This window comes from Rhipicephalus microplus, chromosome X, assembly GCF_043290135.1.
Source record: "Rhipicephalus microplus isolate Deutch F79 chromosome X, USDA_Rmic, whole genome shotgun sequence".
Classification (NCBI taxonomy): domain Eukaryota; kingdom Metazoa; phylum Arthropoda; class Arachnida; order Ixodida; family Ixodidae; genus Rhipicephalus; species Rhipicephalus microplus.
This window is the reverse complement of record NC_134710.1, coordinates 290,342,282-290,366,779: the sequence shown is the minus strand read 5'-3', so window position 1 is coordinate 290,366,779 and position 24,498 is coordinate 290,342,282. Positions and strand designations below refer to the sequence as shown.

General features: G+C 45.2%; 1 protein-coding gene across 1 annotated transcript in view; it reads right to left on the bottom strand.

Moving 5' to 3' along the window:
• Positions 1–1,056: 1,056 nt before the first annotated feature.
• Positions 1,057–24,498, bottom strand: part of LOC119162173 (QRFP-like peptide receptor) — a 161,379-nt gene continuing 137,937 nt past the window's right edge. The window contains exons 2-3 of the mRNA XM_075876608.1: positions 7,443–7,636; positions 1,057–1,062 (exon numbers count right to left, since the gene is read on the bottom strand). Of these exons, the coding sequence (XP_075732723.1) occupies positions 1,057–1,062; positions 7,443–7,636 (200 nt within the window). The remainder of the gene's footprint in view (positions 1,063–7,442; positions 7,637–24,498) is intronic.

Sequence of the window (24,498 nt, the reverse complement as noted above, 5' to 3'; positions counted from 1 at the left end):
GGTGTTCATGGTTCGGTGTGGGGTTACTATTAATTTGGTATCTCCAAATTTCACTAGATTAGACAATTTTTCATATTGTTTCTGGTCGCGGAGCTCCAACAGGAGGTCACCACTTGCCATTCTCGATGCTTTATATCCTGGGCCAAAGATTTCTGTCAAAGACTTCGAAACAAGAAAAGATGCAATTGTTCTCACTGATTTGCCGGGTGTGTCAGCGTGGACAACGTGAAATCGAGGAAAGGATACTCTCTGGTGACCATAAAACTGGAAGACTTCATCGGTGCGCCCTCTTTTCTGAGGGCGATCAGGGAGTGGGGGGAAGGAACTAGCCATAAGAAAAGGTTTCTTTTCGGCAGCGGTGCCAGCCACCCACCATGGAGTCCTACAAGGGGACGCTGCAGGGTCTGGAAGCACAGGCCCTGCAGACGCCAGCTGTACACCACCACTATAACCGAATATGGTGTATCCAAGGTAGGATAGCCACACAGGGTTAACCCTTGCCGCCAGGAAACATGGAAGTCAACGGAGGAGAGTAGAGGACAGGAAAGATTTAAAGAGAAAAGACGAAGGTGTGAGGGGGAGACAGGAAAAGGCGACTGCCGATTCCCCCCAGGCGGGTCAATCCGGGGGTGCCGTCTACGTGAAGCCAGGGCCAAAGGGGTGTGTTGCCTCTGCCGGGGGGCCTTAAAGGTCCAATCACCCAGCGTCGGCTCAACCCCCAGGATCCCCTTTTCCCCGGACACGGCAAAGCCACGCACGGCTAGGCGTGGGAGGGAGTCGAAACTCCCCCGTTAGCTCGGGTCCGTGGTGTCGCTACACACCAAACGCCTACTTGCGCAGGCGCCCCTGCGGGGTTGAACCGAGGTTAACTGCCCCGTGTTTTTATATATATTTTCCAATGATAAAAGTATCTTGCATAAGCTAGCCTTCGTTCAACTCCAGCTGTAGAAGACGTGCTAAACAAGCAAGGTAAGTTTGCTCGTTTACTTTTAATATGCTTCCTGCATATTCACAAACCATATTATGAAGCGTCATACGATTGCGTGCACACAAGTTCTAAACCTGAAATGTGATAGTATGAAAGATATAATTGAATAACCCAAGAAACGTGTGCTGTTTCATGATAGAAAAAAATTAGGCTGATCCCTCTTTCTAGGAATCGACAAAACATTAAAGTGAAACACGTCTTCACAGAGGTAGTTGAGCGTTAATTGTGCATTGTCTCGCCACTAGGCAGAAGGAATGACTGCTGCAGTAACAAATTACAATGTCATGTGAAGACCGTTAAGCAGCTCTAAACTTGAATCGCGCACTTCACGCATAAAGCCCGCACGAAATGAGCATACACAGGATAAGCGCGGACTAACAACTGTCACAGCTCTACATTTAAAGCGCGCTGTATGAACACACAAAAATGCACACAAAACGAATGCAAATGTTTACACGGGATAAGCACGAACAACTGTGGCAATGCTTACTTCTTCATGTGCGAACAGCGTGCTCTTTTCGTAAATGTGGCCGCGGCAGCGAGCGAAGTGATGTTCGTGCTCTCTGGAAACTCGAGTCAGGTAAGCGCACGCGCAGAAACCACGCTCTGTTGAGGCGGCGCTCACCGAAACGCGAGGGGCGACGACGAGCGTCCGAACGCGCGCTTACCACGCCATCTCGCTACTGATGACGAAAACTCGCTGAATCTGCGGAGGTCCGAGGACTGCCAAGTAGTGCATGTTGTGTACATAAATGGCTTGCAGTTAGTGCTCATGCGTTTGTGCATGCCACGTACAGTGTACAGTATCAATATACACCCGTCGCGGCCGTGGTTAGAATGTGTGTTCTTTCTCACAGCAGCATCCATACCATAGCGACTAAGGTCCATCGACAGCCATTGTGGTGCACTTGCTAGTTGCTGCTTCAGATAAAACGGGTTACACAAATGCAGCTTGTCCAAATCGTTTCTGCTTCATGAAAAAACCTTACTCATAAATAAAAACCTGCCGTAGTTCAAAACAGCTAAATTCAGCTGGTCGAGCGAAAAGTCGGGGTTGCTTGTTTTGGCGAAATACGAGACCATTAGTTTGCGAAAATTTAGCTTCATTGCATTGGCTTAGACAAAGACCACGAGAAATCTACGCGCTTAGAGTACATGCCAAGACAAGGAGCCAACGTGTTCCATCTACAAGAGAACCCACTCGCAGTCAGCGTGGTTGGTCGTTGCCGTCAGGGCTCTGGACGTGACCATGCATTGAACTTGGATGTAATTAACGCATCTTGTAGCTGTTGCACTAAAGACTGACCTTGAGGCACTGTTTGTTTTCGTGAACGCACCATATCAGAGTTTCACTGAACTTTTTTTTGTTGTCGTTACCTTGGCTGAGCTTGAAGCTCTGTTTCACGGAACGTGCCGTTTTTGTGGGTTTGCATCTGGAGGAGTGGAGCTATCAGTCTCAAAAAATTTAGGGTCCTGTAAGTTTCGCTTTAAGAGTTGAACGCGACAGCAAAACACATCCGTACGCCTACACACACCACACACCACACACACACACACACACACACACACACACACACACACACACACACACACACACACACACACACACACACACACACACACACACACACACACACACACACACACACACACACACACACACACACACACACACACACACACACACACACACACACATACACACACACACACTGTCAAATTCCCAATTACTGGTTTACCTTCGCTTCTAAGTAGTGACATTAACTACACCTCAAGAGAAGCAAAAGTGCAAACACCCTGCGGCTCCAATCTTTATTTGCATCTACCTTGAATATGCCCTCATCAAAGACGGCGACGCTGACGCCACCGTAATCGGAATTTCTGGTGAACAAGTTGTTTAATGCTATTGGGTCAAAATGACTGAATTCAACCTCCCTGAACGGAAACACTCCACAATACAAGTAGTGTTACAGGGTGGTCAGAATTGTCAATTGAAATCAATGACACTACGATGAGCTGCAGCAAAGAGTGCATCACCAGCTGTGCTTTTTTTATTTGCGTATTTTGAATCTCTGCACGATAAATGTGGCGTTCTTGGTATTGCACAAGCGTAGTTGAATAACACATAAAATATTAAATTTTAATGCACTTGCTTTGACACGCCGCGGTGGTCTGGTGGCTAAGGCACGCGGCTGCTGACCCGCAGGTCGCGGGATCGAATGCCGGCTGCGGTGGCCGCAATTTTGATGGAGGAAAAAAGGCTTGAGGCCCGTATGCTTAGATTTTGGTGCACGTGGAATTAACTTCAGATGGTCGAAATTTCCGGATCCCTACCTACGGTGTCTCTCATATTCGTATGGTGGTTTCGGGACGGCAAGTCCCAAAAACTATTGTTACTAATGTAGGGGGGGGGGGGGTTAGAGAAAGTGGGTAACGATTTAGAGTACTTGGTACTCTACTATGAGAGAGCCTAAAGCCGTCCTGTGGGCCTCAGTGCCCAAGCTGCGCCAACTCTAATATTGACTTTTTAGGCTCTTCAAATTTTCAAAATCTACATTTGAAGAATGCAAGCTCGACGGCGATACATGGTTCTCACGAGTACACCACCGTCAACGCAACCTCCAAACAGGCACAACTTTTCTCGTGTGCTTGTCTAGTTTACGACAGGGAATAGGATCGAGAGGGCCTTTGCGTTAGCGTAACCTTGTAATGTGACCAAGGGAATAATGAGTTCTTTTTTTTTTTAATCTGGACTTGGACAAGCAGCTGTGACAGTGATGTCGCGTACTACGCCAGAGTGATGGACTGTTACTGACTGCGTGTTTGTGTCTGTAATTTGCTATCGTTTTCCCTTTCTCTTCTCGCTTTCGTCTTCCTTCAATAATGCCCAGCCCCTTCCCATGTGCAGGGAAGCAAAGTGGATATCCTGCATAAGTATAAATTCTCTGCCTTTTCTTGTCTATGATTTCTTTTCTCTTCAATACGCAGAGGTAGTAGTTGGAGTATCAATGTCACGGGAAACAAGGGTAAATTTATAGCACAAAGAGCAAAGTGCTTTCATAACCAACGAACACTCCCTTAGGTCCCTGCGGCTCAGCTACTGTTCTACTGCAAACGCCAAGAGGGGCTGGAGAGACCGGTAGAGTCTTCCGAGTATTGGGATGAACTTCAGCCGAAAAAACTACATGAACAGAAAATATTTTCTTCCCGTTGCTGGGGTTGGAACACAGGCTCCCGCACCCCGAAGGCGAGTGTCTTTACCTCTGGGTTTCGCACGCATGCATGATGAATGTGATTGTGTGCATAATAAAACCATGCGAATAAGTTGTATCCGAAGCTCAAAACAAATGCAGAAAGAGAACGTTTTCTGAATTATGCGGTATTACGTTAAAAGCCATTTTCTGGACACGGAAAAGATCTGATATATAGGACTGCACACATCAGCAAGTTTGCTTGTTTGTTTTTTTGTTCTTTGAAACACTTCTATGCCAAACTCAGGCAGGTGATCTTCCTGGGGCGGCTGGTAAAGATGCCGACCGGCACGTGGCCGTGCGTATTGTTACATGACCTGCCGAATAGTAAGACCTGTACTTACTCTTGATTGATTTGTGCGGTTTAGCGTCTCGAAACCACCATATGATTATGAAAGACGCCGTAATGGAGGGCTCCGGAGATTTAGACCACCTGGGGTCCTTTAATGTGCACCCAAATCTGAGTACACAGGCCTACAACATTTCTGCCCCCATCGGAAATGCAGTCGCCACAGCCGCGATCTGATCCTGCGACCTGCGGGTCAGCAGCCGACTACCTTAGCCATTAGACCACCGTGGCGAGACGTTACTTACTTGTTCGCGAAACCACTAGAGTTATCTTTTTTACCGAATGTATATTCCTCGAGTCCGATCTTGCTAGGGCAGAAAGTGGGCACTTTTTACGCGGTAGTAGAGAATAGTTACGCTGTTCGGCTGCTGTTTCTGAAGTCTCTGGTTCGACCCCAACCACTATGGTCGCATTCCGATAGATATGAAACGCTAGAGTCCAGTCTGCTTAGATTTAGGTGCACAGAATACGAGATGGTAGAACCATGCACGGTGGGTAGAACATTTCCGGAGCCCTTCACTGCGGCGTACCTCATAACCATATCGAGGTTACATAAACATCCCGAAACTGCTATACAGGTTATTTATGGAAGTGCTCCCTAACACAGTGGGGGTAGGAGTGGCTGGAAACAACAGTTTTTGTTAACATGAGACATGATTTTACGATAGATAATCCACTTTTCATAACGAAACGCATGCGTCTCCCTTCTTACCTGATCGGATGCGGTCCAGCTAGAGGGCGCGAGTGCTTCTTACAACGTGCACATTTCCTTGAAGTGCACATCTCGTACTTATTATGCACAAGAGCCGTGCGAACGCCGGAATTTTTGACATCCTGCTACCTAATAGCTTAATATTGCAGCAATACATGACGGCTAACAGTCCATTGGCAATATATGAGAGCCAAAGCCATCGTCGTAAAGAGATCCTGCGGCAGCAACACGGGAGGGGGGAGGCTCTATCTTTCCTTAAGCAGCCCTAAGGGGGCCCGAGCACCTCAGCTCCTCCCCCCCCCGTACTCTCCGCCTATGGCTCATCATAACGGGATGAAAAAAATTGTTAAAAGAGCGCGTGCATTGTCATTTCAAGAATACGTGCCATGTTTAGTGGTCGCCCTACCTTACAATGTTGTACAATTTAACAACCGCATTACCAGCTGGCCGTCACTGGTTCCTCTTATGAATGTGTGCATACAACTCATAATTTTCCATGCTGTTTTTACATTATTGCTTACTGACGTGACGGACCCTTTATATGCGACAATTTTAAGCGGCGCGCTGACAGTCCGTTCCTTTTCAGACAAGCAGTCTGCGCATCTTAAACCTATAAAAGAAGCAAAAGGAAGGAAGGAAAATACGAGGAAAAGAACGGCAGGGAGGTTAACCAGTCTATAGGCAGCCGGTTTGCTACTCTGCACATGGAAGGGGAATGGGGGAGATGAAAGAGAGAGAGTAGAAAGGGAAGAGAGATAAACACAGCACATTCGGCAGCACACGCGCGCACAAGCTGCCCTTAGTGCGAATGAGCATAACCATAACGTCAGCTTTGAAGCGGAACGTAAAGCTGCCTCCCTGTACTCTGCAGCGACAGCTTAGAGCAGAATAAGCATATGCCTACTTAGATCCTTGATCCTTTCACAGGGCTCACTACGTGTTCACGTTACTGAAAAAAAGCTGTTATGAAAACAATAAAAGTCACAGTTTAGCCGCAAAAAGTGATGAATTAATTTGTAGGAATTATTGCCGTCATATCACCATATGAATATGAAGGACGCCGTATTGGAGGGCTCCGGAAATTTGGACCACCTGGGGTTCTTTAATGTGCACCCAGATCTGAGGACATGGGCCTACAGCATTTTGACCTGCATTAAAAATACAACCGCCACAGCCGGGATTCGATCTCGCGACCTGCGGGTCAGCAGCTGAGTAGCTTAGCCTCTAGACCACCGTCGGGAGGCTTGCCGCAAAGGTGAAGCATTGATTGTGGCAGCAACACATCTGAATATGATACAAAATAAGGCTAGCAGCTAACTTCTTTGAGGTCAGTGAAGTGAGAAACTCAAAAAAACGTGGTCACTAAATAAAGTGAAGCCAAGTTTATGCAAACTGTCACCTCAACCAAATAGAGTGATGAGAACACAGCACATACAAAGATAGGAGCCGTCTGCTGATCCTTCTAATGAAGACCATCAATAAGGGCTGTTACTACCAGATCGACAGAGTAACCCCTTCCTTCAGGCCACCTCCAAGACAACCTCCTTTTCTTGATTGATATGTGGGGTTTAACGTCTCAAAACCACCATATTATGAGAGACGCCGTAGTGGACGGCTCCGGAAATTTCGACCACCTGCGGTTTTTTAACGTGCACCCATATCTGAGCACACGGGCGTACAACATTTTCGCCTTCACCAGAAATGCAGCCGCCGCAGCCGGGATTCGATCCCGCGACCTGCGGGTCAGCAGCCGAGTACTTTAGCCACTAGACCACCACGGCGGGGCATAACCTCCCTTCCTCCAATGGGGATTTCCCTCAACTAAAGACAGACGAAACATGTCTTCTCTGCTTCAGCAGTGATCGTCGGCTGCCGTACGTCCTCTCACACAAAGACCCAGTCGACGCGCGGAGCAATGTTATAGCTTCTGGACATTATACGAAACGTCATGGCAATAGGGACTAGTCAAATTCACGTGGAGTGTCAGTATAATTGCTATCGTAATAAAAGCAATACCATGGCACTTCCCCTCAGCCATCAGTGTGCCTGAATCAGAGCGGGGGTTGAAGCAAGCCCTTGGTAAAAAGGCCTGTTATGACATCAATCGGCTGCATGCGATAGAGAGCGCGCATGCATACTTACAGAGACGGTGTACAGGCGCGAGAAGATGATCAAAGGCACAGAGATTATAGCCGAGGTGACCCAGATGATGGCGATAACGGCACTGGTGCGCTGCTTGGTTACGCGCACGTGCGCCTGCAGCGGGAACATGATGGCAATGAAGCGGTCGCACGAGATGGCCGACAGCGTCAACACGCTGCACGTCAAGCAGGTCACTGTGGACAAGGGGCCGAGAGAAAAAAGAAAACAAACATGTCAGTACCACACGCCACCATGTGACATGGGTATTTCTAAACAATACTGTTATTTCAGTCTTCGCTTTAGCTACATTGCATGCTCTTGAAGAATGAAGAAAAGAAGAAACAAAAGAAGAAAAAAACTGGGATGTTAACCTGTCTAAGAAAAGTGGCATGCTACTGCACACTGGGGAAAGAGGTATGGGAGTTTGAAAGTTATAGGCAGAGAGAAACAGTGAGAGGGAGAACATAGATTTCTGATAAACGAAGTATGACTTCTCACAGTCCCAATGTCGTGAGTGGTCTGTAACCACCGCAGATGAGTGGTCAAAGAAGCATTCTTTAGAAGAATGTGCTTCTAAAATTATGAACAAAAATATTGTAGAAAAGCTACAGAGGGAATACAAAAAGCTAGACTACTCGATAATACGCACAGTACTGAAAAAAACAAACTAGTAACACAAGGACATTCCGAGAAATAAAGCCTAGGAACGAAGGGCTTGTACCTCGTCCCTGTACTTTGTTTTCTTTTGAGTGAAATTAAGTTGATAGGGAACGCATTAAAATAAGGGCACTGTCTGTGGCACTAAACAAAACCAAGCATCAAATAGTAAGCGCACTGGTGTGAAGCACAGTTAGTGTCAATATTGTTTCTTCTGTGGCTCTTGAAAAGTGGAAATGATTAGAATAAATTGCCTCCTGTCTTCGACTAATAATTTCTGTTTCGATGCGGTCATAGTGTGGGCTGCGTAAATGCTCTTTTTAGTAGCACTATCATGGATACTTTATTCTACATAGGTATGCAACGTGCTTTGGGCTCAAACTCATTAAACGTCACCCACAACATCAAGTAACAATAGTGATTGACCAATGCGAGTTGGCGATCGCTGGCAGTTGCTTTTCGGGGTTTGAAATGTTGCCTGCAGTGTTTTCTTTTTATACTCTCATGCGTACAAAGGGGAGCGCTGAGGCATGCATAAGATCGCAATATATACATGCTACATGACTCAAATATTTATTATAAGAGAAGCGTAACTTGCAAGAGTCGAGCATTGAAATCGTGTTGCGATATGTAAGTCAACAAACGGAAGCCGCTGCTTTCTGTTCACCCATTGTATAGCTATTCCTACAGGGCCAATGTGCTATCACGAACTAATATGATACATTACTGCAGGTTAGGGGGAAGGAGAACAAAGCCACCATCACTCTCTTTGCAATGATATGTTCAGTCAGTTGTATCGATCAATGTTCATATACATGGAACTTCCCCATTTGATTCCTGACATTTATTCACTTCTATGAAGTAGAATCAAGAACATGTCATGCTTTGTTGATATTTTTGTTCACATCAATGCAAGCTCACCATCTGTACCATTGCTTACTGTGATCTACTCGAAACACGACATGCGTGTGACAGAAACTTCCCTCCCATGATCCACTTTCTGCGTATGATCGAAATAGTTGTTGTCATGCAACTTATATTCAAACATTATCAGCAGACACTTCTTTGCAAATCCACTTCTGTGTATTTTGGCTGACCGTTTTGTCAAAGAGAGAGCGAGAGAGAGAAGCAACTATATTAAAAAGATAAATAAAACGGCCCAGAAAGTTATTCAAGTATCTGAGCGAATAGCCCCGCCCAGGTGTCGGCCCCGAACCCTTGAGCTTTGGCGGCTGCCTCGGCCCGGTGGACGGCCCACAGTTGGTACTCGAGGGCACGACTAAGCTGTGCACTCTCGCAGAGCATTCGGTTCGAGGATGCGTCCCCGTCTGGGGCCCCACCTCTGCGACGCTCCCATAAGATATGTTCCAGGGTTGTCCTGGCCTCGAAAAACTTGCAGTGTGACGAATAAAGGTCTGGGTAACAGAGATTCCACATAACAGAGTTCGGAAACATTGTGGTCTGCAGCTGTCGCCTCACGGCCGCCTGCATCTTGTTTAATTTTTGTTGTAGTGGCGAAAATTTGCACTTGGCCAGTATGTAATTCCGTGTAATATTCTTAAAACTAGTAATATGATCCCCCCCTCCCATTCCTCCTCCGACGTCGTGGCAGAGGTGGCAGTGGTGGTGACGGTGGCGGCTCAGTCCATGAGCTCCTCCATGCGCCACCTCGTGACCGGCTAATGAGGTAGTGTGTGCGAGTACCTACAAGACGTTAACGTCCATATTTTTGCTTTTGCCCGTGTGTAAAACTCGTAGCGCCTCAGGCGAGACGTGGCTGTTGGTGAAGTTGTGGACTGTTGTATGAGAGTCACGTATAGCCACTTCAGCCGCGATAGCCACTTCCTCTGCTGTCTCCACGTGCTCCGTATGTACCGTGACACTAGTCTTGCAAGCGTGCCGATGATCCTTTAGAGCAGCCGTGAAGCCGTGCCCGCGCTCCTCCCTGGCAGCGTCCACAAACACTGCGTCTCTCTACATTTGTCATACTTCTTCCGGATGTCCTGTGCTCTCTGTTCCCGCCTACCCCAGTGGTATTTGGGTACATGTTCAATGGCAAAGGAAGGATGACCAACCTATCCCTGATGCTCTTTGATACATGGAGTTGGACACCGTGCTGAGCATGATATTTGATTCCTAAACTCCGATATTTGTCTTCCCGTCGGGCTCTTGGGAAGGCATTTGACATACGCTATGTGTGCCTTTATCAATTCATCCACCCAGATATAGAAATTTACACATGCTCGTGTTTATCGGAAGCCCTTGTGCCTGTTTGCAAGCCTTCCTGAGTAAACCCTTCATTTTTGTCTTCTCCACTACCTGCCATTTGAGGTAAGATGCTTCATGCGTTATTCGGCTCATTACGAAAGCCAAAACAATTTTCCTGCGGACGTAAGTGCATCGGCAAGGCTGGCAGATGTTTAAGCATTAGGCTCAGGGAGCATTTGGGCTATCTAAAAGGTTCACCATACTCACATATTGCGACGAACAGTCGGCAATGTGATTGTGAACCGCTTTTGGCTGATACAACGGTATTGTACCGGAACCGCAGTAATGTTTTCAGACGGACAACGGAAGCTTTTATGATTCACAAGATCGATCTCGTATGTGTTCGCCATCCTTCCCTGAGCCTACGCCCCTGTGAGCTTTCCTTTCGGCTAGCCAGGCGTCCACCCTTGCCGAGCTATTATAAATATAGGCATGGATTCTGAGAATGAAATTAAGTTTAAAGTAGTTGGCCCTCGACATTTAAAGTTGGCGCTAGTTTGCAATAAATTTGTGCTACCTCCGTTAACTTGAATGCCTTATGGTCAGCCTTCATAGAAATAAAAAAGAGAGAAATAAAGATGCAGCAACGAAAGATGAAAGATCGATAATGAATAATGAAAATTGCTCAGCCTTCTTTGGCAATGCGAAGGACACTCTGATGTCTCACTGGGCGTTCGCAAAAGTCGTGTGTGATGCGGCCTTTTGCAAAACTATTTTGATTTTCTGCACAAAGTAAGGTATGCTTGATAACGCAGTAAAAAATTAGTATCTTTGTATTTTTTGAGTATCAAAACGGATAGGAATACCATGTAAAAGAAACATTTATTTTTTTTATTAGATTCAAGCAGCTCCCTATTTTGTTTTAAAGTTAAGGTATTTTTGTTAGCCCTGGCATTTCCCCTCCTAATTTTAGGGCGCATGTCACTGTGATCCGCGCAACTGAACGAAATGTGGACAAATGTCTATTATTTTCTATTTTCTTATAATTTCACACATATTTTATGAAACACTCGGTTAAACTCATCAGAATCTTTTGAAGTCATTATAAGAAAAAGGTCTCTTAGTTCTGAACGTATGAACATTGCCATTGTCAAGACCCGCAGGTCGAGGGATCAAATCCCGGCTGCGGTGGTGGGATTTCCGATGGAGGTGAAAGAGTTGTAGGCCCGTGTGCTCAGATTTGGGTGCACGTTAAAGAACCCGAGGTGGTAGAATTTCCCGAGACTTCCACTACGGCGTCTCTCATAATCATATGGTGGTTATGACCCCATATATCAATCTATCAATCATTGTCATTGTCAAGTGTGTCGTTGAATGAACATTGAAAATAAAGCACCCCACTTCGAATATAATTTTTTAGCCCTTATCCTCGGCAAGCTGTTTTTTGGGAAATAAAATGAAATGTGCAAAAAGGGGCATTCCGTGTAATCGCCAGTACCATTCCGCAAACTTGGAAGTCTCGAACCTAACGTCACCAGTTCAAGGTTTCCTTCTTGCACCTGACTAGAACTATCACGTGACTTTACTGTTAGTAAATGTCCTACATACCTCTTGGAACTAATCCTCGCAAACGCACATCTATACTCTCATCAAATGCGGTTTAAACACATCGGAGTTCGTTGTGGTGGTTTCGTCGCTCGTTAAATGATGAGTGAACAGAAATCTCAAAATAATCGTACTCAAAACCAATTGAGATGTCTTGGTGTTTGACATCTCAATTTCAAGAGAATCGTAAAGAAATGGTGTGACCATGCAAGAGACAGGGGGCATTCCATTCGTAGGCACCTTAGGTAAGTTGGTGAGATGGGCCACTTAAGTGAGTGGAAAACACTTTTATACTAGAATTTACAATATGTAGTATTTCAGTGATTTCCAGTGATGACTGCGCGAAGGTAACGGAAGTGCTGGATGAGGAACACTTGATCATTATCATGTTGGCCCAGTCTTTCAAACTCATTGATGTGAGGTCGAAAACCCACTTTTAGCACAAGCTGGAACGTAGGTTCCTTTAGCGACAAAATGGCACTGTCACTTGCAGGAAGTGCATATTGAAATGGCCCCGGCGAAAAATTCGCTTTCCCGTTTGCACACTCCTGAAATAGAGCAGATTGTTAAGTGGGAATAAACTTATACAGGGCGAAAGCATAGCACCCAATCTAACCTGCAGTGTAAGTCCACCACAGAGCTTGCACGTTTCGTATGCATTAGTTCACTCTACACGTGCACGTCTGTACGCACGAGCTGAATTAGACTCTTTCAAGCCGCGTATACAGGTCTTGTCAAGTTCGTTGAAAGCCTCGTTATGCGTTTGCGGCTAATTGGCCAATCTGTTTACCAGACTCACGTGAGTCGAAACCCTGACGTACCCACCAAGCCCTTACAATCGCTGAATTCCAGGGCTTCTAGTCCAAATTTATCAACGTCTCTTCTTGACAGAAAACAGAGGCGCTGCTTTACTGTCCGCTTGACAACTCGTCAAGTGCTGAGTGAGAACAAATAAAAAACAATTAGACGCGTGCGCACACGGTAGCTTAATCTGCCTCGGGCACGTGTTTCGATTTGAGCGAGTATTATGCCAGATGGTTGTCGTACGACCATCTGCGCGAAGAAAATTAAGCTGCCAAATCTAAAAGTCGGTGCGGTGAATGCTGCAGCGGTGCGCTGACCTGTCGACCAACAGCGCACTATGACAAACTTGCGAAGTCCACAAATAACGAGTGAACGTTTGTTGTATAGCAAAGTCAGTTAAAGTGTACCCATTGACCAATCTAGTCGCACGTGCGGTCATTATTTCCCGGTGCCATTCGTTACAGGAAAGCAGATGGAAGGGTAGAAACAATTACGTTCTATTTGTGGCAATTCTGCGAATGACGGGTAGCTCTACTGACAGCTCTTTTCGAACTAATGGACAATGAGACCCAGAGTATTGAATTCGCGATGAAAAGATTGGGTCCGCCAAGCGCAGCGTTTTCAGGGATGACAAAATTTATAGGGCGAAAGCCTTACGGGAAACCGTGTGCAGCATCACTACGGCTGAAGCTGGGACTCAATCAGCCCAGCAATCCGCGCGAACGTGGCGTTTCAGGCACAGCGTTGCTAACTGCTATGACCCAGTGGAGGAGGCAAGAAGTGTTTCGGGTGGGGGGGGGGAGTTGCCTTAACCCTTAAAATAGTCATTTTTCGCTGTATGCTATGTCGAAGGAAAGTTTCAGTGAAGAGAGAGAGGGGGTGACGGGAGGGCCCAGTGTGTTACCTCTTGGCTACGCCCTTGCTATGATTCAAAAAAGGTGCGATATCACGCACGCACGCGCACACAGCGGGCTTGCGTAAGAGGCGGCTACGACTAACAAAAATTTGTTTTATACGTTTTGATTTATAAAGAAGCATGTCTACATAACTTAGCTATGTGGCTATTGAAATATTCGCAGCAATGTCGAACGGCAACGTCACTCAGGCCTTAGCAGTTGAGTCGAACGAAGGCGCTAATTATGAGCGCCCAGGGAACAGCTACCATCATTAAAATCATCCAGGCGCAGTCTTTCATGTAGGACGGGGGCCAAATTGACAAAGCTTTTAGTTTGCAAGTGTTCTTTTCTATTGACCAGTCAGTGTCGCTATGATAGGTCCTGCATGAGCAATGGCTGAAAGATTTTCTTCCGAAAAGTTTTAGCACAAAGGAGTTTTTTGAATGCAGGCTAAAATTTTTCATCAAATTTCTGTGTGTTTTGTGAAGAAAACCGGCAAATGTCTTCGCGCAAGGCTTCAATTTAAACCGCCACCCATGAGTGACACTTGGAAAAAAAACATGGAGGACACTTGTGCTTCGCTTTCAAGAGCAGAACGCGATAGCGTAATCGAGCCCAGATGTATCGTGTTCTAAACTGAACACCTGCCTTCTGATCTCAGTGCCTTCCTCAACCTTGCCGTAGATTAACGAACTGCTGTGCGCATAACATTCCCCGTTTCAAACTCTCTCTAAAATGCCCACTTAGAATACAGTTGGTAAGGGGCCGATTCGACGTAATTCTTGCTTATGGCGAATCAGCAAGGGGCTCTTAGGCGTATGCGTCCCTAAGGCAACACGCGAACCTACGCAGCTGCTCACTTTGTTGAAGGTTTCGCTGCTGATAACGATTAATTATGTATGTGTGCTTTCTATTGGGTGGGCCAGTAATGCACCTATGTTTTGGGCAATTCACATGTTTTGACGTCTAGCTGGATCGTATGGTTCTGCCACGGAATATTGCATGCGTGAAGGAGACTACTTCCGCTGCGTGACATTGATGTAATGCATTTTTTTTAAGCAGTTTCCAGGCATTCCGCGTCTTTGTAGTAGAACTCCTGCTCTCAGGCTGACTGCCTGGGTTCGATTATGACTCCACCAAATTTTTATAAGTTTTATTTTATTTGAATCTTCCTCAGTTTTGTGGTCACAGATAAGATATATATATCTCCATCGAAACCGTTCGCAACAATAATTTTGAAATTCAGTGGTTTGCTTTGCAAACTATTGCTATCAATGGTGCTCCCACGTGAATTAAACATTACTGCTTGTCACTCAGCGTTCGATCGAACCACCAGTTCATGCAAATTTAAAATAAAAGGCCGCATAGTTTATGGTACTAGCTGTTTAGAAGAATTATTTACGCAGTTGAAGTACAAACATTTCAGCATTTCTGTGAACGTTTTGTGTGTGAACGTATAATTTCGTTCAAGATTTTGGATACATACAAACATTTTTTATGGTAGACTCATCTAACGTCTCTTTTAGCAAAAAGCCTATCTTTGTCAAATCACCCGAATAATCTGCATAAAAACCGAGATCTACTTAGTGAATTCGAAAACAAGGTAATTTTACTTCTAATTCTTCGGGACACATGTTCTAACCCCGGAGTGTACGACACGTTGTAATAAAGTTTCAATCACAAGCTTAGAGCCTTTGATTGATATGTAGGGTTTAACGTCCCAAAACCACCATATGATTATGAGAGACGTCGTCGTGTAGGACTCCGGAAATTTCGACCACTTAGTGTTCTTTAACGTGCACCCGAGCGCAGAGAAGTTTTGCACTGATTTAGCACTGATTGATAGCTGCGCGTAAGAGACAACAATTGGCGGACAGGAACGAGGGTTTCGCGAAAATTGCCACTGCGTCAGTCGATTCCACCATTACAATTTCGTTTCAACATTGAGTTTGGTCAATCCCCTTCACAACTTCACCAAAACTCTTATCCATCATTCGAAAACAACCTTACAGCACAAGCCTCGCGTGGGCGCGCCCTGACGACGTTCAAAGAAGCAAGAGAGGACCCGAATAGAACCACGTTCACTTCTAGATGTTCGACCATTACAAGTGGCCGATGCGCCTAAATCCAGCGCACAGATTCTCCCTTATAGCTGTGGCGTTCTTCGAGACGATGCTAGAATATGTGTAGTTGACACTTTGCGTCATTGTACCGCAGATACTGTGCCTAGCTGTGTGACTACTTGCTTTGTCGTTCAGTTTTCTTCTGTATTTCGTTCTTGTGTGGCGAAACGTCTTGTTGAGGTCCAAATTTTTACGCCATTTTCTTTTGTACCAGATTATATTATTTTGCGAGGTTATTCGCAACTTTTCAACGAAACGCTGCAAATATCATTCTTGTAAGGTAGGTCTGTCTTTCCGTGGTGAATCAGACGCATCAATTTCGCTCGATAAATCTAAACAGTGGCACCACGACACGAGATTGGACATAAGGCTCAACAGGACACCGGAAAGGAATAGAATTGTGGAGCTGCTGTAAAAAACCAAGCGACCAGTTTAAATCTTTCACCCGGCCTCCGAAAAACAAAGTGGGGGAATGTGCCGAACTTGAAAGCTGCTCGCGCTGCTGTTTCTAGTGCAATCAACGGTCCACAAACGGCAATTACTTCCGCAGTTTGACAGCTGGTCTGCTGACCAGAAAGCATGCTTTTTGTTTCGCCCTGATTTGGTGCTTTAGCTTAGGCGAGCTTGTGGCAAGATGGATGGGCTGTCACTCTAAGTGTGGCTATGTTGTATATATTGGCGTAATAACTCTGACATTCTTCATTGTTTATCAAAAAAATAAGAGTATAATGTACTAGTGATGTCCTTTGCACTCTAAGGAAGAATAAATGTTTGAGAAACGGCACACTGAAAATGGAGACACAAGCTACTTTGTGTGGAAGAAATGCTTTCCTCTGCCAGACATTGGCTTTTTTTAGTCTGTGTGGCCAGCGTGCGCTCCAATGGTCGAGAGGCGTCGTCTCCAACGCCCACTGAATGTTACACAGTACTCCACAAATTGAAGGCATCGGCAAAAGCTTTGAGACCACTTTCACGCCTGTATTGACTAAATTTAACGCTCAAGACTGCGCCTGTGCTTACAGGAATAGACCAGTCCCTAAGCAAATCGCGATGACATCCCACTACTAACGCTCCTCTAACATTTCTTCCATCCATCATCCTGCCATCTTCACTGTATTATTATTATTATTATTATTAGAACGTATATTGGAATTCACATGCGACACTCACATCAGCCCGCCTCATCTTTCAATGAAAGTTTAAGTGTGGGTTTCTCCTGATGAAACATTTTAGCGCGGTTGAAACAGCTTTAGAAAAAATGTGCCCGGTTCTATTTTGCTAACCCTGTCGAAAGTGAAGGTGATGACGCCTTTCGTAAGGCTCACCCTCACTCATGTTTCCACACGTATTACTGGTTTACAACTTCTTCCGAGCTTCGCTCTCGCCCCTCTCGACGTTATCGCTATGCCGCAATACCCCGTCACCAGTGCTACGCCAACGGATGGGGAATACTCGACTAAGGACAGTTTTGCTGGTGGAAAACCACTGAGCGGGAGGTCACACGCAGTCTTAAGGAAGTCCTTAGAGATTTCATTTAGCAACATGTGAGCGACTCGGACCAACCAATGAACTCTCTGACCATGAGTGACGTCTAACACACACACACACACACACACACACACACACACACACACACACACACACACACACACACACACACACACACACACACACACACACACACACACACACACACACACACGTGCTCACGTCTGCCATCAAAACGTGTATGTATTGTTGCGAGCCGGGCTCTACCCGGCCAACGTTTCCCCGCTGACATTGGTTGCCGAGACGTCAGGGTTACGTCGAACCTGGACTCCTGAGGTAGCGTGGCGGAACTTTGAGTGGGAGAAACGACGCTTCCAAGTTGGCAACAGGTTTACTGGCAGTATTTACAACTATTCATCTTAATTCGACTACCATCAAGTACGATGGGCAATTTTTATTCCAACGCACCGGCATATGTATAGGTTCATCATTGGCCCCACTTCTTCGTGACATCTTTTTATCTGTTATTGACAAAAGCATTTCTGCTAGCCTTGCATGTGTACCTGTACTCAGAGTGTGTCGTTATGTTGACGATTACCTTGTGCTTGTTGAAAAAACTGGACAAATGTGTTTTAATGACAACGTGGAAGCTCTGCTCAACGTTTTCAAATTTAAACGTTTCAACGTTTAAATTTGAGCCCTCCTGCGGGCTCAAATTTAAGTTTGAATCGCTAAAAGACAACGGTATTGAGTTCTTAGACGTTCACCTTTCTTTTTCTGATAATGCGCATAATTGCTGGTGCTATCAGTCTAGAAGTGCTAAGAATGGTCTGCCTTTTGATAGTGCGCATTCAATTCAAAATAGTAAAAAGAAGAATTCCAACCACGTGCATTCAGACCACCCTTCAGAAGTCATGTGAACACAAGGTTGAGGTCAGCTTTACCAACCAGATTAAAATACTCGAAGATGCTGGGTATCCAAACAGCATCATCACACCCGTTTCCAAAACCCTCCTGCAGAAAGTAAAGTTAAAGAAAACAGGACAGAAAAAACAACAGAATGAACAAAGACCTTTGCATGTTATACCGTGCGTACATATGGTGTATCGCAATTTAATGAAAACAGTGAGCAGATATAATATCAACTTGTTGTTTTCCGCCCTTTGCAAGCTTTCAAAAGTGTATGTACTAAGCAGCAACAGGAAGAGACAATATTTCACTATTCGTCACGAGAATAGGTTTACTGAATGCCAATCTTCTGTTGTGTATGAGATACCATTAATATGTGCAAAAGTAAACATAGGACAAACTGGACAATGCTTCAATGATCGAGCAAGACAACATGCTTTAAATGTTAAAAATGGCTATGGTAGTATCATGGACGTACATTAAAGAATGTAAGTGCAGTCCTATGTTTCATAAAACACAGTTTTCAAAAAAAGCAAAATAAAAAAAATGAAAAAGAGAAATTAGAAGAACTTTTTTCAGGAAGGCCAAGGACCAATGCATCAGTACACCTCCGCTTATCCTTTCCGAGAGAAAGCCTTCTTTTATCAGTTAGGATTATTTTGTTATAGTCACACATGTGTCGTCGCGCATGAGCACTGTTCTGTACTCGGTATAAAAGTGGTTGTAGCACCTTCAATATAATTCAGTTGACCGTCAGCACTCTATCCTGCCCTTTTTTTCTCTTCATGAAGTTGTCACGCTGTTACTAGAACACAACCACGAGAGGTTAGAGTTCCGCAAACCATGAGCGTAGTGTATGAACCATCAAACCATGATTCAGAGCAACTTCCAGCTTTTTCCAACGTCATTTTAAGCCCTGTCGGGCTTCTCCTGCTTGATTGAAGCACCAGTCATACACATGATACCACCCACCAGCGCATAATTCAATAACACACGGTCACCGAACAATCATCGCACCTCCTCACTCAGTGCTCCTGCGGTCAGTTTCACTGAAGAAATGAGAATTGGGGTTCTTCACAGAACAAGTTGGCGGTTGGGTTGCTGGTGCTGTCTTCCCCCGGAAGGGCAGCAAAGTAGTAGAGACTTTAATCGCTTAGACACGACCTGCGCAGTCTGTCTGCTTCGCCGTCTCCCAAACAAGCCGTCAAAAGGAAATGCCCGTAAGGACATTGGCTTACGGACAGTGGAAGATGCCACATTTTAATTCCTTTGTTGCTTCCAGCTGCGTGACGCTCGTTCCCAGAGAAGGACACTGTGGTTGCAGAACGTGGAAACGCTGCCTGGATATGCTTCTCATGGCCAGTATGGCACCCACTGACAAGAGTCACAACATTACACAGAACGAACGTGGTACATAAAAGTGTGAATAAAAATGTTTTCACAGTTGGATTTGAACGGGTGATCTCATGTACCAAAGCAGGAGATTAGAACTGCTACGCCACGACCGTTTTCCTATTCAGGTGGAATAAAACATCTCCGAGAATCTCCCACGCGCATTATGCGTGCGGAGCGTAGGGTTCCCTAACTAACTTCATTCGTGCGAGCCACATACTGAGGCACTCAACGCGTTTTCACACCTCTGATAGTGTGTCGTAAAGTTGCTGTTTAATGTACTGTGGGTGCGGGTAGGTACAGGGTCGGTCAAAGTTGTCTCGCCATTATTCTACGTAATTGTATGACCACATGGCCTGGGAACGTTAAAGCAATCATGTAAATGATTAACGACTACGCTATACGAATTGACTACGACAGCCGTCCTTGGTTGCTTTCTGCTCCATTTCGTGTTTATATTTGTTACTAAAGTATATTTTCCTTCCCCAGAAATGACGTTACGGAACTTCAATGTTTGAGAAGCAGCACGCTGTTTTGAAATGCGTATTTTTGAATGCGTAAGAACGTGGCATATTTTATTTTCATAGTCAAAGCGGCGACAGCTCATATACGAATGTTCGGAAAGACAACTGTTTTATATGTAATTTCCTGGTCTTATTAGGGTTAATTGCGTAACTCCGTTGTTTTTGTTTCATGTTTAGCTTGCAAAAGCGACTGAGCCTGTATCGAAATGCTGTTACCCAAGGGTATTTAAAACTTTCCATTCAAAGGGATTCACCTTGCTCACACTAAAGTACCTTTTTGTACGTATTTGCAACTATGTGGAGCGAAATTTATCGTCACCCCTAAGTGGCGTCTCAAACGACGTTAGGGCGACGTTGTTAAAAAGCTCATTTTGAAGAAATTCCGACGTTGGCATCCTTTGTTGTGAGAGAAAAATTATCATCTTTGCGTGAGCGAAAAGTTGAGAAAAGTAGAACAAATAAACAGTAAGAAAATCTGGGTATGAATGGGTATATAACCCAGGTCGTTGGCGTCGCAAGCGGCTGTTCTACCACAAAGCCTGAAAATCCCTTCTTCTGCCTGGAAATACAGTGAAAGTAACTTTCATGCCTTACAAGCACATAAATCCTGTATACATGCTTCACAAAAATGAACATAAATATTGCCGTAATAATGCATGGTACAAGAGCGCATCGTAACGACTTCATAGTTCAAAGTGAGTGACCCACTACAAATGTCACACACGCTACTGCACCCTCAAAAGGCCCCTCTAACCCCTGAAAGCAACGGTGCTGACTGCGTAACTCGCAGTGGCCCTCGTCAGAGCTATTGCAAGCGCAAATGACAACGGAAGGCGCTGACCTGTGATTGGATAAATGTAACGTTAAATGTTGTCGCGGCATTGCATCAAAACAGCGATTACTATTGCATTTTTTTCCTTAAGCATGACATTTCACTGAACGCAGAAGATAATAAAGCTCTCCGACTTTTTGAGCTCGAAAACTGCGAATTCAGTAAAATAATGCGCCGAACGGCACGGCACTGCAGCAGATGCACCGATGACGCTCCAGACACCGTTGTTTGAAGAAAGTAAACGAAAAAATGTAAGAGCGTTGATATATAGATGCCATCACAAACAGAATGATCAATAAAGCTACAAAACTATATGGAAGCGTTCACGAGCTGCCTCGTTTCGCACGTGTCGTTCCCTCTTCAAGCACCACATTACTTGTTGAGATCGCAACGGCGTTTTCAAAACGTTGGACATAGCGGGCAATATGGCATGCAAGCTTCCTGTGCGGTAGGACATTCGGTCCCTTTCATTAAGCAGCCTTCCTACGTCACAGAGTGAGGGAAACATGGTCAGGTGAGCCCGCGAAAATTGAGTTGAGCGTAAGCATTCATTTAATTGTATTTTGATATCTCTACGCTGAATAACTTCACAATGCATGCCCATATCACTGCTGTTCTTGCCTCATTTATATCTTAGGCCTTCAGGGTGCCCAACTAACTAGAACAAATGTAAAAAAATGAAACCTTGAAATGTGTTATAGGACCCCTTTAAGGCTACATAGTGGGTGCATAGCAAGTTCCTAAATATTTCATACACTAAGTGTTTGAACTACGCACTAGGAACAGAATATCACTATACCGTTCAACTTTCAAAGGCAAAGCTTAGGGTCCCCTGTTTTTTGTTTTTTTTTCATTGGTGAAAAGTGTTATAAAACACCCGGTTTTAAGTTCACGACCGCTTGTAAACCACGACGCATGAACATGCTAAACCTGTAATGCCGGACGTTAAAGTCGGACAGCATTGTCGAGCCATTAGGTCTGAACAGACGAGGGAGACTACGAAAACACCTATTTTTTAGTCGAGATTCACCCGCTCTCCACAATTTTCGCTGACAGCAAGCCTGAGGCCCCTCCGAAACTTTGTTTCAACGAATTAAACGTCGCTGAGTTTGCTCTTGTTGAAACACTACCGCTTATTGTGAAACTGATCGCCTCCTACCTAAGTAAGGAGGGTAACCTTGGCGTATAGGTCCGGCTCTTAAAGCGCACACGATGCAAGATCGGCGCGGCTCATTGATGCTAACGCGTCCCCTCACCATTCCACGTAATTCGCAGCGGCCACAAACCACCGCCTATGTATAGAGCACTTCGCCAAATCAGTACATGGCCGCCCCGAGTGTTTTCTGTCCACCGCTAATTTAGTCGACAACGCAGCGGTCGTCGCACACTGCCCCACTCCATGCAGCGCGATGTGTTGCAGCCGCAACGCCGTCGTGGACATTGTTTACACGTGACAACGCTCCTTCACCATATTCCCCGTCTGTGGCGCCCTGTTTGTCGACCTTCCTGTGTTCGTGCTTCTCCAATCGCCCCGCTCGTTTGACTTTACTGTGGTTGTTTTGCTAGAGTTAGTTATTCTAAGCTTGCGTCGGCTCATCGCGGGGCACACACTGAAAAACAAAGCAGAGGACATTGCATGTCATTAGCATCTTATGAGAATCCCAAGCTTATTACAAGACGCTCCCAGCCAGGCCTCTTGTCTTCGATTGCCTTGAAGCTACGCTACCCGACCGTCTTCCGACGCGCCACGCTATGTCTTTTTTGGAGCTGAGCCATACACTAAATTCCGCTTATTTCAATCACGCCTGCATTTATTTACTATTATTTTGTGCTAATTTAGTTCGGGAAGGGAGGATGAGTAGAGTTTATTATTTGCCGTTCGAGACGGTCGACAGGCGATGCTCGAGTAGCTTTCAATGTCGCCTGCTGGTTCGTACGCCCAAAATTCAAATTACCATAAACAGCGACCCTTGCTTGAGGAATTTATATCTGCACGAGTCTGATATAAATAGGAGAAAAATAAAACTTCCGCTTTCCAGCGCGTTTACTTGAGAAAAAAATATAATTTGTTGCACAATCGCTTTGGGCTTTCGTTTAGGTGCACTGCGAAGGCCATTCAGCTCCATTATCGAGATTGTTATGCCCAGAGCTACTGAAGAGAGAGAAAAAAAGAGGGTGGGGGGGAGTGGCTCTGCAAGGCTGCGATGTTTTAGTGCCTTCGTTGAATCTGACAGAAGCTAGAGTTTTTCCTAAAAATGACCAACTTTTTATTTCTTGGACAATCTCTCGCCCCTCTACGCGCTATGCAATCGATACACAACGGGAAAGTTTATCTCGAAAACTGAAGAAATATGGTGGCGCGTACACCATCAACCTGATTTCAATCCAAACATGCACGTTCTCAACTTAATAATGTATGGTGCTCTGTATTTATGACATCGTTTTTGCATAATTTAGCACAAAATGGAACTTGACACGAACGCCCAACAAGAGGACTGCTTTCGCTTGCACTGTTTAGGCATTGAGTCTTGAGGCCGTCTACCAATCAAAATTCAAGAAAAGTCAATGAATACAAAAATACTGCGACAACACGGTTACATCAAGAGAAGTCTCTCACGGGAAAAGAAATGTGATCATACCAGAAGCAATAAGTGTGCGGATGCCCATCTACGCTCGGTCACGGCAGAAGGGACACGGCTCAGTGATATGCGCCAAGAACCAAATACACCCACAAAATCTTTATGAAAACCTAAGAAAAGAAAAATAACAGGCCCTCTAAAACGCAGCACTGGAGAATGGGAGCTTCAAAGAGCAGGGGCTAAATTCACAAAACTTCTCTTTTGTGACTGTGTTTTCCTATTAGTAAGCCAGCTTCGCTAATTATTTGTTCGCTGAAGTATTCTCCTAAGAAAGGTTTCACCATGAGATGTTTTTGTGTGTGCGGGTCTAGAAGCACCAAAACTAGGATCACACTTAAGCTATGTCTTCAAAAGTACAATGCAATAACTTAATTTTCCGCTGTGCTCATCGCCTTCTCCATCGTAGCACGTCTTTGCTTCTCGGCGCACTCCTCAACCGGCTTCTCAGCGCACTCCTCAACCGTGACCAAATGAAAGGAACGTGGGTGTGTAACATTCACCGTTTCAAAATATCTTGGAATTCCCATATCACACTTAATGCTTTCTAAAGCATTATTTGACATTCCGTGCATTAGCAGAAAACTCGCCGCGCGTCCGTAAGGCAATAAACGCGTCTACGCTGGCGAAGCTTTGACAATGGCGTTTCTGATGACAATGAGCAATTATGCGTGAACGCTTTGTATACTGAGTGGGCCTCTAAAGCGCTGATACGGTGCGCACTTCGCGTGGTGTGACGATGGTGCTATTCTACTCTTCTGCTGCGCAATTTTACAAGTCTTATGGAGACTCCTAACTCTGTATAATATCTGAAATGACTTTCCGCGCAGAAGGCCTGGGTTCGACGGTGCGTCAGACCTAAGGCTCTTTTTATTTGCATCCATCGTGATTTTTCCGCTCCAAACTAATCACACTGACGCCGACAGCAAAATTCCTGCGAAACGAGACCTCTAACGCTAACATATAATTATTAAACTACCGA